Source organism: Boleophthalmus pectinirostris, unplaced genomic scaffold (assembly GCF_026225935.1).
Source record: "Boleophthalmus pectinirostris isolate CB_2022bp ecotype Guang Dong unplaced genomic scaffold, ASM2622593v1 HiC_scaffold_21, whole genome shotgun sequence".
Classification (NCBI taxonomy): domain Eukaryota; kingdom Metazoa; phylum Chordata; class Actinopteri; order Gobiiformes; family Gobiidae; genus Boleophthalmus; species Boleophthalmus pectinirostris.
In genome coordinates, this window is record NW_026571175.1 from 112,234 (window position 1) to 127,321 (window position 15,088).

The 15,088-nt window shown below is 45.1% G+C and overlaps 2 protein-coding genes across 2 annotated transcripts; one reads left to right on the forward strand and one right to left on the reverse strand.

Annotated features, from left to right (window-relative positions):
* The first annotated feature begins 3,158 nt into the window (after positions 1-3,158).
* pex11b (peroxisomal biogenesis factor 11 beta) lies at positions 3,159-7,863 on the forward strand. Its single transcript, XM_020933320.2, has 4 exons — positions 3,159-3,385; positions 4,828-4,943; positions 5,148-5,349; positions 7,311-7,863. The coding sequence occupies exons 1-4, from the start codon at positions 3,330-3,332 to the stop codon at positions 7,648-7,650; spliced, it is 714 nt and encodes a 237-aa protein (XP_020788979.1). The 5' UTR covers positions 3,159-3,329; the 3' UTR covers positions 7,651-7,863.
* Positions 7,864-7,983: 120 nt separating this feature from the next.
* On the reverse strand, positions 7,984-14,799 carry ilf2 (interleukin enhancer binding factor 2). Its single transcript, XM_020933319.2, has 14 exons — positions 14,420-14,799; positions 14,099-14,158; positions 13,294-13,336; positions 13,114-13,218; positions 12,965-13,042; positions 12,779-12,881; positions 11,679-11,744; positions 11,495-11,611; positions 11,311-11,389; positions 10,306-10,393; positions 10,168-10,229; positions 9,434-9,548; positions 9,133-9,223; positions 7,984-8,256 (listed from the first exon to the last, which is right to left on the reverse strand). Exons 1-14 carry the CDS (start codon positions 14,422-14,424, stop codon positions 8,105-8,107), a joined length of 1,164 nt encoding a protein of 387 aa, XP_020788978.2. The 5' UTR covers positions 14,425-14,799; the 3' UTR covers positions 7,984-8,104.
* Between the last annotated feature and the right edge of the window lie 289 nt (positions 14,800-15,088).

A 15,088-nucleotide genomic window follows, 5' to 3' on the forward strand; every position in this document is an offset into this window, starting at 1 on the left:
CGCAAACAGCAGAGATGAAATCCTGTGGTCCCCAAACCGGACCCCCTCCGGCCCCTGACTGCACCTAGAAATTCTGTCCATAAATACAATGAACAGAACCGGTGACAAAGGGCAGCCCTGGTGGAGTCCAACATGCACCGGGAACAGGTCTGACTTACTGCCGGCAATGCGAACACAGCTCCTGCTCCGGTCATACAGGGACCGGACAGCCCTTAGCAAAGGGACCCGGACCCCATACTCCCAGAGCACCCCCCACAGGACACCACGAGGGACACGGTCGAATGCCTTCTCCAAGTCCACAAAGCACACGTGGACTGGTTGGGCAAACTCCCATGAACCCTCTAGCACCCGATGGAGAGTGTAGAGCTGGTCCAGTGTTCCACGGCCAGGACGAAAACCACACTGCTCCTCCTGAATCCGAGGTTCGACTATCAGCCGGATTCTCCTCTCCAGTACCCTGGCATAGACCTTACCGGGAAGGCTGAGGAGTGTGATCCCCCTATAGTTGGAACACACCCTCCAGTCCCCCTTCTTATACAGAGGGACCACCACCCCGGTTTGCCAGTCCAGAGGTACTGACCCCGACCGCCACGCGATGTTGAAGAGGCATGTCAGCCAAGACAGCCCCCACAACATCCAGGGACTTAAGGTACTCAGGATGGATCTCATCCAACCCCGGAGCCTTGCCACCAAGGAGCTTTCCAACCACCTCAGTGACTTCAGCTAGGGTGATGGATGAGTCCGCCTCCGAGTCCCCAGCCTCGGCCTCCTCCTCGGAAGACGTGACGGTGGGATTGAGGAGATCCTCAAAGTATTCCTTCCACCGCCGGACAACGTCCCCAGTCGAGGTCAGCAGCTCTCCCCCCGCACTGTAAACAGTGTTGGCGAAGAACTGCTTCCCCCTCCTGAGGCGCCGGACGGTTTGCCAGAATCTCTTTGAGGCCGTCCGATAGTCCTCCTCCATGGCCTCCCCGAACTCCTCCCAGCTCCGAGTTTTTGCCTCCGCGACCACATGGGCTGCAGCACGCTTGGCCCGCCGGTACCCGTCAGCTGCTTCAGGAGTCCCCCGAGCCAGCAAGGCCTGATAGGACTCCTTCTTCAGCTTGACGGCATCCCTTACTTCCGGTGTCCACCACCGGGTTCGGGGATTGCCGCCGCGACAGGCACCACAGACCTTACGCCCACAGCTCCGAGCAGCCGCATTGACAATAGAGTCCGAGTGAAGCCCACTCGGACTCCATATCTCCAGCCTCCCCCGGAATCCGGGAGAAGTCCTCCCGGAGGTGCGAGTTGAAAGTCCCTCTGACAGAGGGCTCCGCCAGACGTTCCCAACAGACCCTCACTACACGCTTGGGCCTGCCAGGTCTTTCTGGCTTCCTCCTCCGCTAGTGAACCCAACTCACAACCAGGTGGTGATCAGTTGACAGCTCAGCCCCTCTCTTCACCCAAGTGTCCAAGACACACGGCCGGAGATCAGATGACACGACTACAAAGTCGATCATCGACCTCCGGCCTAGGGTGTCCTGGTGCCACGTGCACTTATGGACACGCTTGTGCTCGAACATGGTGTTCGTTATGGACAAACCGTGACTAGCACAGAAGTCCAATAACAAAACACCGCTCGGGTTCAGATCGGGGAGGCCATTCCTCCCAATCACCCCTCTCCAAGTGTCACTGTTGTTGCCCACGTGGGCGTTGAAGTCCCCCAGGAGAACAACGGAGTCCCCGGTCGGTGCACTGTCTAGTACCCCTCCCAAGGACTCCAAGAAGGCCGGGTACTCAGCACTGCTGTTCGGCCCGTAGGCCGACACCACAGTGAGAGACCTGTCCCCGACCTGAAGGCGCAGGGACGCGACCCTCTCGTTCACTGGGGTGAACTCCAACACACAGTGGCTGAGCTGTGGGGCAATGAGCAAGCCCACACCAGCCCGCTGCCGCTCACCGCGGCCAACGCCAGAGAAATGGAGAGTCCAGCCCCTCTCAAGGAGTTGGGTTCCAGAGCCCAAACTGTGCGTGGAGGTGAGGCCGACTATATCTAGTCGGTAACGCTCAACCTCCCGCACAAGCTCAGGCTCCTTCCCCCCCAGCGAGGTGACATTCCATGTCCCCAGAGCTAGTCTCCATGTCCGGACATCCGGTCGCCGAGGCCCCCGCCGTCGACTGCCGCCCAGATCTCTCTGCACCGGCCCCATATGGCTCCTCCCGTGGGTGGTGGGCCCACGTGAGGACGGCCCCACGTCGCTCCTTCGGGCTAAGCCCGGCCGGGCCCCGTGGGGGAAGGCCCGGCCACCAGGCGCTCGCTGACGAGCACCCACCCCAGGCCTGGCCCCGGTGACGCCAATCCGGGCGACGTAACTGGCCTCTGTGTGTTGCTCATCATGTGGGGCTTCTGAACGGGCCGTTTACCGTTCACACTGAAGTCACAGACAAGTCGCATTTCATTGGAAATGTGAATGACCTCGCAAAAACATCGGATTTCACAAAAAAATCGGAATTGAGCATTAAGCCCTACAGTCTGAACGTAGCCTAACAGATCTCCTGCTGTAACAGAAATAATGTTCCACCTCCCTAAACCCACGGATAGAATTGTCAGGCATTTGGCCATTGCTGGCTTTCAGATGACAGCATGTAATATAGCATGATATTGGGTCTAGTCAATAACAGAAATTATGAGGCTCCATATTTGGGAATTTACATTTCTGATATTTCATGGTAAAGTGCTATGTAATCAATAGGGAAAACTGGTACTTGCCCCCATCTGGGAGTATGACATCATCACAATCTAGAATCTATGTGCAAAGTGGTAATATGTATTTGTACTGTATTATACATTGCCCAGTTGTTGAATAAAAAATAATAATAATAATAAATTAATAAAGGATATAAACTCCTCGATAAAGTTTGATTCTTTTATCTGATGTTTGCCTCTTGAAGCCTCCCTCATGTTTGCTCCTTCATTCTGTGGTTTTCTTTGGGACAACGTTTAATACGACACATTTGACTGACAGCTGAAAATGGAAGATAGAGGAGAGGAATCAATGAGAAGTAAGCGAGGAAAGAGAAATTAGCCCAAACGGAGAAGAAACGGCCCAGACAAAACGAACAGAGAAAAAGAGTGTAAAACACATCCTGTCCTGTGAGCGGCGCTCACACTTCCGAGTCACTCCATGTTTACATTGGGGCTCAGTGAAGGAAGCTAACAGGCTAAATCCATGCAAACTGCTCTCAAGACTTCAAATTCAAATAACCGCAGCTGAGACAGAGGATAAAGAATAACCACGCGTGAAGAATAAATGGTGGTGATTGAGCTGAAACGCTGAGTAACAAGAATGGACTCCTGGATTCGCTTCAGTGCACAGAGCCAGGCCAAGGAGAGAGTGTTCAGGTAGTTTGCTTAGAGCAGAGCTGCTCTGTTTAAAGCTTTGATTGGCACCTCTCATTCAACTCGTTTAACACTTTGAAGCGTGTTTACAGTGATGCAAATTTTGACAAAACGGGTGAGGCTCCGAATAGGGCAGTGACAGATTTCTGTGGACCCTATCTGACCCCGTCACAATGTCAACAGACCATAGACCAACATGCCATAGACTGTTTGGTTGGTGCTGATGAGTTTGGGACCTGCTGATGTGCAATAGGGTCATTCCACACCATTTCATCAAATTTCCAGAAAATCTCACGCATCATGTTTTTAAAAATTTTGAAAAAATGACCAGCTGGTCCCTTACTATCTTGTTCCAACCCTGTAAAGTTTTAGTAATTTTCGATCACTACTTTTTAAGTTGCAGCACATTTAGTGAGGGGAGTATGTGTCAATTTACGGGCCCAAAATGCACGTCATTTTTTTCTCAGCTTTTTTCACGGGTCGATATCTCCATAAGTATCACACATAGAGGGTTGAAATTTTGTAGGCTTGTCGTCCTCTACTCTGTGTTCAAATAACATCTATTGAGAGGAGTATAAGCCCACAAAATTTCAGCCCTCTATGTGTGATACTTATGGAGATATCGACCTGTGAAAACAGCTGAGAAAAAATGACGTGCATTTTGGGCCCGTAAATTGACACATACTCCCCTCACTTAATGAGCTGTAACTTAAAAAGTAATGATCGAAAATTACTAAAACTTCACAGGGTTGGTACATCATAGTAAGGGACTATTTAGTAATTTTTTGAGATCGAAGTGCGTGGGCCATTTGGTGAAATGGTATGGAATGACCCAATATTCATTTTTAATCTTTAACCTTTTGAAATACACTAATGGTCAAAAGTTTTAGAACACTACACTTTTTCCACTTTTTACTGTTGACCAAAACATATTCTAAACTTTTGATTGATGAAAGTGTCCGCCTTTGGCAGATAGAACAGCTGAACACACTCGTGGCTCGTTCTTTTTACAATAGATTACAAATTACAAATATTGTTCAGAAAGTTCTTCCCAAGTCTGTTGCAGAAGTTCCATAAATGTGTGGCACTTGTAGGTTGTTTCACTCGTCTGTCAAGTTCATCCCAAAAACCAGCTCGATGGGGTTTAAGTCTGGACACTGTGCTGGACACTCCAGGTTTTCAAGTTTACCATCTTGTTCTTTTTTTCCTGAGGTAGTTTTAGCAGAGCTTGGACTTGTGTTTTGTATCTTTTTTTTTCTTTTTTTTTTATCTCTGTCTGTTCAGTTCTTACCTTTGTAGGATTTCAAACTCTTCACTGGACTTGCACAACTTGAATTGTAATACATAACTAGAAAAATTAAGGTGTTCTAAAACTTTGGACCAGTAGTGTATATTTTGGTATGATATGGCTCATGAGTGATTGTGCTGCACTGCTGTTTTGTCAGGGCTGCCCAGTATGCCTGTGCTCTTCTGGGGTACACAGTGCACAGAGCAGGCTCCGGGGACGAGGTGCGCCTCACCATCTCCCAGCTGGAGGCGCACATGAGCTTGACCAGGAAGTGTGAGTGACACACTTGTTCACACTACACCCACCACAGCTGTGTCCATGACCACATCTCAATTCTCTTTCCTTTCCCCAATCTTCCATTTTTGAGCTGTCAATCAAATGACAGCTGAATAGAGGAGGAATCAAGTAGGATGCGGGTAAAGAAGCTGTAGACCATGATGCAGTCGCTAAATGCAGCCTGTCCTTGTTCTCCTGCAGTGTTGCGTTTGGGGAACTCAGCTGAGGCCCTGGAAGCTGCCAAGAGGAGCATCCATCTCAAGGACAGTGTGCTGCGTCTCTGCCTCACGCTCAGCCACCTCAACAGGGCCATGTACTTTGCTTGTGACAACCTGCTGTGGGCTGCCAAGACAGGTCTCCTGCACAGACTGGACCAACATAAGTGGAGCCAAAGGTCCTTCAGGTCAGCCCTAGTCCACCATTACAACACAAAAATTGAAATCTATGATAAAATGTTAGGCTATTAGGTGGGGAGAGGTTTCACACCAAAGGCTTCCATATACAGTCCCTGACAAAAGTTTGTAGAAACAATTTTGTAGAAACAAAAGCTTATAACCTGACTTTAAACTAATCGATTGGTTTTAGACATATCTCATATGAAAGCTAAAACCCTCCCAAATTATGCTCAATATACTAAAATAAATTTGCTTCACTGAAGAAAGATTGATCATTTATTGAACACAGAACGGTCAGATTTTGGCAAGACAAAAGTTTTGCCGCCTATAGAAAATTGAACAAATAATTTACTTCAAATACAAAAATATGTTGCATAACGTCAGTTAAATTAAATATGCATCTCACAGCACCACTACTTAATATCTTGTATGACTTCCATGAGCTTGAAGGACTGCATCTATGCGGTTCGACAATGATTCATACAATTTGTTGATCAAGTAGTCAGGAATAGCAAAGAAAGCAGTCTTACATGCCTCCCAGAGTTCATCAAGATTCTTTGGTTTTGCCTTCCATGCTTCCTCTTTCATTCTACCCCAGACATGCTCAATGATGTTCATGTCTGGTGACTGGGCTGGCCAGTCCTGGAGCACCTTGATCTTCTTCGCCTTGAGAAACTTTGATGTAGAGATAGAAGTATACGATGGCGCACCATCCTGCTGCAAAATTTGACCCCTTTTATGGTTGGGAATGTAAGAGGTAGCTAATACTTCTTGATATTTTAGGCTATTGATATTGCCTTCCACCCTGCAAATGTCTCGCACACTCCCATACTGGATGTAATCCCAGACCATGATTTTTCCGCCACCAAACTTAACTTTTTTCTGGGTGAATCTTGGATCCATGCGGGCTCCAGTAGGTCTCCTGCAATATTTGCGGCGGCTGTGATGTAATTCAACCGAGGATTCATCTGAGAAATCCACCTTCTGCCACTTTTCCAGTGTCCATCCTTTTATCAGGCTGTGGGCCTTGGCAAATGCCACACGGTTTTTTAATTGCCTTTTGTTTAGTGCTGGTTTCTGTGCACTGATTCGACCATGGAGGCCATTTCGAGACAGAATTCTACAAACTGTTGTAGTTGACACAGGGACTTGAGGTGACCAGGCCTGGTGGAGTCTGCTGCAGTGGAAAAGGGGCTGGCCTTGGATTTTTGAATCAACAAACGGTCCTCCCGAGCAGTTGTCTTGCAGGGTCTGCCGGACCTGGGCTTGTCAAAAACATCTCCAGTCATTTCAGATCTTTTTCTTATTCTTTGTACTTGACGCTGAGACACATTGAAGGTGTCACCACCTCAGCAGTGGATCTGGTCTTCAGCCTCTTGATAATTAATGCTTTGGTCTCAGGGTGGATCTTAGGCATGTTGTCAGAGGTCAAGTTGCAGTTGATGTGAAGGTCTGGTGTACTGGGGTTCTTTTTATACACACCCACTAATTGATTGATCAGTAACTGATCACAGGTGAGGCTGTAATCTAGGATTGGGTGCATCATATGACAAGGCGACAAGACTTTTGTCTTGCCAAAATCTGACCTTTCTGTGTTCATTAAATGATCAATCTTTCTTCAGTGAAGCAAATTTATTTTAGTATATTGAGCATAATTTGGGAGGGTTTTAGCTTTCATATGAGACATTTCTAAAACCAATCGATTAATTTAAAGTCAAGTTATAAGCTTCTGTTTCTACAAAATGGATAAGCGACAAGACTTTTTTCAGGGACTGTATACAGGGTGTTTCCCCTTTGGCTTCTGAACCACTTGAGGTTAATCCGTGGTAAATTGCATACTGACATCAGTTGTTGCAATGCCATAAAATAGCAGAGGGAGTAGAATCTTCAGCAGAGCCTTAAAACTGAGCATAGTGTGGTTGATGCATGTATCCTTTAGTTGGTGTGTTGAATGTGTTTGTATTCACAGGTATTACCTTTTCGCTCTGATACTGAATCTAGTGCGGGACGTGTATGAGTTGCGTCTGCTCATGCTCATGGAGAATGAGGTTCGCTGCATAGCGACTAAAGCAGAGGAACCTCACACTGCCCCCCGTGTGGCCTCACAGCTGCAGCACTTGCTTAGCGTGCTGCACCATAACCCTCCACTGCTGCTGGATCTGCTCAAGAACATCTGTGACATGTTTATCCCTATGGATCGCCTGGGGCTCTACTCCACCGGCCCTGGATTTGTGGGAGCCTGTGGGCTGACCTCTTCCATTCTGTCCATCCTCACCATTGTGCACCCTTGGCTCAAACTCAAGCCCTGAAGCTATGCCTAAGCACAGCAGCCAGTGGCCTCAGCAGAGAGGAGTTCCATGACACTATTGCTGTTGGACTTTGAAAGCTCCACACACATCTGCCCTGAGAAACCCTTCAGCGTTCTGGGGCCTTCTTTGACTCTTGAAATGAACCAATGTGAGAACAGTTATTAACATGATCTAATATGACTCAAATTATATTTAGCTAGAAATTACACCTCTGGATGGTAGTAACTTCAGAATAGTTCCTTGTATGATCCCAAAGACCATTGACATTTGTCCAAAAGAGGGAATAAGTTCTCAGAGACCAACGTGCACATTTCAAAACACCAGGCCCTGTGCTCAAAGTAAAACAAAAAAAGTTTTTATTGAGATCACTACCTTCATTGACAAATGTAACAAAAAGTCAAATAAACAGGAATAAAACTTAAAACAAATCTGCCCTGGTTCCCTTTAGGTCCAGTCACTCCTGGGTCTCCATGCTCTCTTCCTCTGCATCGCCCCCCTCCTCTAAAGCCTCATCCTCCTCCTCCTTCCTCTCTGGAGGCTTCTCATATGCCTTTTCTGAGGGTGTGACGATGACTCCGTCCCACGTGGACATCTCTGAGGCCAGGTCTGAATACAAAAGACATTTCACATGCAATTATTGGAGAAGTCTGTTCAAAAAAACAAGTCTGATTGGGACTGGAACTAATCAATATCTTGCCGATTTTGCTAACCAAGTGATTTTTTTCGATTACTTGTTTAAAACACAAAATGCTATGAATGAGTTTTACTCAGTTTTACCCAGATAAAGCTGAGAACTTGAACATCTTGGTACAGTTTTTTTTTTTTTAAATCATTAACACTTTTTCATGTTTCCTGTGTCAATTTTCATTTACTGCTCTGTCCAAGTCCTAAATCATTTTCTCTCAGCCTATAGCATGCGTTGAAGGCTGTGCATAAACCAGTTAATGATTATTTGATTGTTAATGAGTTGATGATTGTATCAGTAATATTGACTGGTTGCAATCAAATCTGATAGCAATTACATGGGCACAAACTGTGACTATTTTTCTGACAAGCATTGCAATTATATTTGTGGTTTAGGTTTTAATAGAATTCTTGCATTTCAGAAAATGTTTGTACAAATCTAAAGTAGGGGTTTGCAGTTTTTATGCAGAATAACACAGGACATTTTGATGTTTGTTGAGGAAATCACAGTACTTAAACACTGAAGCCTTTGCTCACATGTCACTGATACCTACATCTTGTAAACCCTTTTAGATCAGTGAGTCAGTGATATATTGTCCATGTCCAATATCTGAAATCAAAATTCTTAATTACTGCTGTTTTAACACAGTAAAAATGTGATAATGATGAATTTTGTTTCACACTGCCGGATGTGCCTTTAATTTGAATAAAGGTCTTCTTTTAGCATCTTGTCTAGCATCAGCCATTGTATGAGCATCAAGTACACAGGATAAAGGGCAGACAGGAGAGAGGACTCACAGCTGGCGTCTCCCTCCAGTCCCAGGATCTTTCTGTAGCCTCCGTGAGACAGGACTCGAACCAGAGTCTGAGCTGTAAAGCACACCGTGTCCTGCAGAGATATCCACACAAGGAACACAGTTAGACACATACAGTTATCAATGTCCCAATACATTTGATTTGATTATTGTAAGAAGTCCTTACTCTAGTATGTGACCAGCTTTATAAAGTTGCCAAAATTGTCATTTCTTAGTTCTACTGTGATCAGATTCCTCCCAGTGGTGGATGAACACCAATAACACTGTACATGGAGGACACTCACCTGCTGCTCAAGTGTCATGACCGTGTGGACCCGGAAGTTTCCACTCTCACATGGGTCTGTGATCCCTACAGATCCAGGGAGGAAGAGGCCTGCAGCTAGCATCTGCAGGCAGCGTCTGCAAACAAGTCTTGGTCAGTCTATGTGTGTGCACAGGTTTGCTTCTGAACTCCTCCATGACACTGCTGTACACATAAGGGTATAGAACAGTACTGCATCCTAGTAAATCAATGTGTGAAAATGCACCAGGTCCTGATTAACTCAGCAATAGTGCAAATAGTTCAGGTCTGTGTAAGACACCAGCACTTAGCTGAATGGAGCTTGTCTCGAGTATACACCATCCTTTAAGCAAGAGGGGCCAAAACTGTTCCTCTTGACAGGCCAAAATCAATATGCATCAACAATTGTTGCATTTTTATTAAGTCTGCAAAGAAATTATTAAATTGCCTTATAGTTGTGTTTTGAAGGAAATATACCAATTCGGTCTTGTTTCCTACTACTTATAATCTTCAAAACCTAAATCAAAATAGATATTCCTTACAAATCACACCATCTCTGCACTTTGGGTTACCCTGCTTTAGGCTAACAGAAAAGTAATTCTTTAAACTTGCAGCAATGTATGCAGTGTAAGGGATAATCTGCATCTGAGCAGGTTCAGATCTGCCTCATCAAACCATGAAGGTTTGTATTCAGGATATGAAGTCTGTACTAGAGCCTAATCCAGATGCAGGACTGACCTGTAAGCCACATTGAGAGACAGGGGTTGTCTGGAGGGGTTGTTCATTACAGCAGAATGTCCCTGTATCACAAAGAGCAATTTAATACAAAGCCACATAATCAGCACATTCAATCAGCACAAAGCTAACAGGACATACCAGCAGATCCAGGATCCAGGGAGTGAGCGGCTCGAAGCCAGGGAAACGCAGGCGCAGGTCTTTCAGCAGTCTGATCAGCACCTTCACCCTGTCAAGATAAAACTACATCTAAAATTGCCAATTTCAAACATTTGCCAAAAAATTATTTTTACAGTATTTGGGTCAAAGCTTTTACTTTTTTATTGATTCAGATCGAGATTCAGTCATTGCTAATCGTCAATCAACTTGGGCCATTGTAATAAAGTTCACAGGTAGGGGTGCAACCAATTATTGCATTTATTTTAGTAGTCAACTAGCCAGATTTTTTTATTGTTCGAACAATAAAACGATTAGTTCTATTGCACACAGGGACTTTTTGAATTAATCTTTTACCAAATAGGCTGAAATCTGGTGGATTTTTTTGACATTTTGATGAAAAAAAACAAAAAAAAAAACAGTCCAATTTATTTTTAGTAAAAGCATGAAGCCTAGAGTTCAGACCTAACAGGACTGGCTTTTGATCCCTCAGGATTGTATGTATGAGGGCACAGTCAAGGGAAATTTGAAACGATATTTTCTAAGGTTCAGGTCGTTTTCACACTGCCACTTGTAAATTTAAAAGATCATTCGCTGTGTCCGCTCCAGTCCAGGGTGAGTGCGGTATGAATGCAGCTAACCTCATACCAACCTATGCAATCCACAGTGCAAATAAGTTTTTGGAATTGGATAAAAAGCTTCTCCTGTGTCAGCAGCATGTATTAGTCCTCACTGTAAATTTAGCCACATGTCTAAGAAAAGAGCAAACGTGAAGTAAACAGGACTAAATCTCACACGCAGTGGTTCGTCCACAGAGCGCAGAACCGTGTGAAAACAACCTCAGAAGAAACATGAATGGAAAAAACAAAATACAACTCCAGTTATGTTTTTATGATGCAAGAACATACATGGTTAAAATCTCCAAAAGGTCCATTTTGACAAATATGTGGCCTTTAGCCTTTAACCAGAGTTTGTCATGTCAAAACTTACGTAGACTGAGAGGCGTTTTCCTCAAACCAGCGAGCATGACGGATGGCTGCCAGGGCGCTTTGGAGAACCTTGATGTCCACTGAAACAACAAGGAGGCAGAGTGTGAGAGGAGCACAGTGGAGGTGATGTGAGAGCAGAGAATAGTGTCAGAGGAGCACAGTGGAGCTGATGTGAGGGCTCTTACAGTGGAGCTCAGGGTCCAGTTTGCGCAGGTTTGGAGGAACAGTGGTGATCAATATCTTCACTGTAGCATCTGCAGAGCTGATTTCAAAACCTGTCTCATTGGTTAGCATGGACAGCACTAGAGGGACCAGAGACTTCATTAGATATGGAAAATGACACAAGAAACTTTACACCACCCACAATACCTTCTGTTGGGTCCTGGGCACGCAGCGTCTCCACCACTTTGTTTCCCAGAGCAGCTACAGCCTCCACTGAAAAAACAGACAGAAAAACACAAGATCATAAGGACATAAATATAATGACACAATAATGGACACTTCAGTTTTGGTTAAATGCCAAAATCTATGTAAAAGCTGGTAGAAATTATTAGAAAATGTGGAAAACTGGAAATTTTATTGCATGAAAAGGATGTGTGGATAACTTTTTAGAGGACATAGTCCTGTCTTGATAATATATAGCTGAATGAAATAAAGACAAACTACAATACTGAAACAAATTTATGCCACTAACACACTAAAGTAGAATAATACCCAAAAAATAGATGTATTCTAAATGTACAATATGGCTTGAAAATACAAACTGTAATAACTAAACAGCAGACTGAAGCACTTTAGTAGATAGTTTGTGTTAGGGAAAAAAGTAGAGACTCTGGATATCTGAGGCAGGAGAAGTTTATTTGCCATCAGACTGGGACCCGGGAATGCTCAACACTGCGTTAGTATTGACAATTCAAGGCTGACTATGCTTCCACACAAGGTACTAGAAAGAACAGCTTTGAGACAAACTGGTCAAGATAAAATATGAAGTACACAGCATACCACTTCCGTGAGACAAGATGACCAAGGAAACTGCTATTGTTGGAGGACAAATTCTATAATGGTTAAATGACGCCACAGCTAACGACAGAAATGTCAACAATGACATGGAGGTGACCTTACTAAGACTATGCAGGGGATGCAAAATTCCACAAGTTTATATCTGAAATGAGTCATAGCAGTTACTTAGTTACCCTCCATAATCATTGCCCAGCAAACTGTTCCCGACTAGTGTAAAGAAATCCCTAAAAATAAGCCTCATTTCCACTGGACAGTTAAGAGTAAGTCTTAACCCACCCGGAGAGCGTTTCCATGACAATGGGCCCAGGTGTAATAGCAAAACACACCTAACCGCTGTAATGTTTTCATTAACATTTTTGTAGAACAATGCCTGTGACCACCCAACCCCGATGTAGCCCTTCCTGAACCACCGTATTGTTATGTGAAATTGCTTGTATGAATGCACTTACACGTGGGGAGGATCTTGAGAATCACGACCAGGTCCGCTACATTATGGCCAGTTGTCATTGTGCCTTTCTTGTAGGAGCCAACCTGACGAACTTCTTCAATTTGCTGAGAGAATACACCAAAAATAAGCAATGTTCTGTACACATCATGACCATTAGCAACAACACTCCATTACCCATGATACTTACCACCTCAAAGTTGCCTGGTGCCACAATCAGATTGTCAATGACATTATTGATTTTGGTGACCAGAGACAAGATGGATGACTAAATGAGAGGAAGAAAACAGTGAGTGTTTTGTTTGGTGCTGGGTAGAGGTTGCACAGAACAGATCTGACCTGCTCAGCTGGAGTCGGGCTCAGATCCTGGTTTCTCTTGAGCAGACACTCACTGAAGGCAGTCTCATCCGGAGCGGGTTTAACCCGAGGGAAGGCCATCTCACACTGAAAAAAGAAGCACAAGGCTCCTGTCAGGATAACACCAGGATAATACCAAGCCACAGCCCATATGCTACTCACCACATAAAAGTCAAATGGTATGTGTGGGACAAACGGCCGATACCTGAAAGCACAGCAACAAAGTGAGTCACGGTGCACAACTGTCACTCACAACACCTAAGTGCTAAAAAGGCACCAGGTTGAACCCCATAGGCTTATAATATAGCTGATTTATTATTAGTCACATAAACATTAAGATAAATAAATGGGACATCATTTATTTTATGTTATGATTCTATCCAATCAGAAAGCAGAATGCGCCTCACAAGAGTCATTTGGATTTCGGGTTTCAGTGCTGAAATTCAGTTGGTTTAAACCCAGTCTGTTCTTAACACTAAACCACTAAACACTAAAACCTGCAGCCAAAATGGCATGTCATTTCCATAAACTCAGAATGAGAATAAGCCCGGTTTTCAGGTTAAAGCACTGGCAACCCAGGTTAAGTTGTGATTTTAGTACCTTTTTAAAACGCTAGGAGCGCAAGATATATACAGTTCGTTTTGGGGGTTTTTAAGCAAGCTTTTGAAAACTTGAAATTGTATTGCCTTTAATATCTATCTATCTTATATCGGAAACACAGCAACAATAAAAGGCAAGTAGTTTGTTTCTATAGAGTAAACCAATGAAAACTAGTTTGGGTCGTGCCCATGTGCACCCGGTATTGGCTGTGGCGTAGAGCCCTGTGGACGCAGGTCTGCAGCCAGACTCTCTTGAAACACTGGGAAACGAGGGTTATGAGCTATACTAATTCACCATTATCAGAGTTAGGCACTGATCAAAGCCAGAAGAATCACAATACATCCATATCGTGCGGAACGGCACTTACCCCTGCACCAGTCCTCCTCGGGCCCCGAAGCGCCCTCCCCGGCCTCTTCCGCGGTCTCCTCTGCACCAAACATCCACATTAGACAGCCACACATACATCACATAAGCATTTGAATTTACAGTACACGTGAACGTCTAAACTGCACAGAACCAACCACTGACTGAAGCTAAGTCTAAACTAAACTAAATCCATTCATTCATACTAGCTAGCAACAACAACCGAGCCGTGACAACAAAAGCCGGGGTGTTGGGGAGCGCCGATTCTCGGTGCACAGACGGCACAAGCGGGTGAACATCAGCTTACGGCAGTAGGAAACTTTACCTCATTGTGTAAGACGTTTTGAAGATTTATTGGCCAAACTATGTGGGGGAAAAAAAACGGCTTTAGGTTTGCGGCTGAAGCTCTCTGGGCCCGCGGCTGATGGAGCTGGTGACGATGGAGGAGGTGTGGAGGTCTCTTCTTCTTCTTCTTCTACTGGGAGTTTTATTGGACAGCTAGTGGTGCATTACCGCCACTAACTGATAAGGAGTATGAACTGAAATGCGACTTACAACAGCAAACAAAAAATTAAAAAAATACATGAAATGCTGCTACTACTAAGAACAACAGTGATCAAATAATAACTAAAGCAAAATATCTATAATAATGAAACGTGACTTCCGTGACTGCGATGCCGGACTTTTGCACCGCATACGGACTGAATCAGGACGGATCCAGGTCCGAGACCAGACCGAGACCAGAGCGGGACTGAGACCGGGACCAGACAGGGACCAGAGCGGGACCAGGGCGGACTCCGAGCTTTGACTCCGAGCTTTGACTCCGAGCTTTGACTCCGAGCCTCCACGGGGTCCGAGCCTCAGCTTCGAGCTCCGGCCCTGCCGTGGGCTCTGAGCCTCCGGTCTGGTCCCGGTCTGGTCCTGGTCTTGTCTCGGTCTCGGTCTCAGGCCCGCTCTGGTCACGGTCTGGTCCCAGTCTCAGTAGCGCTTTGGT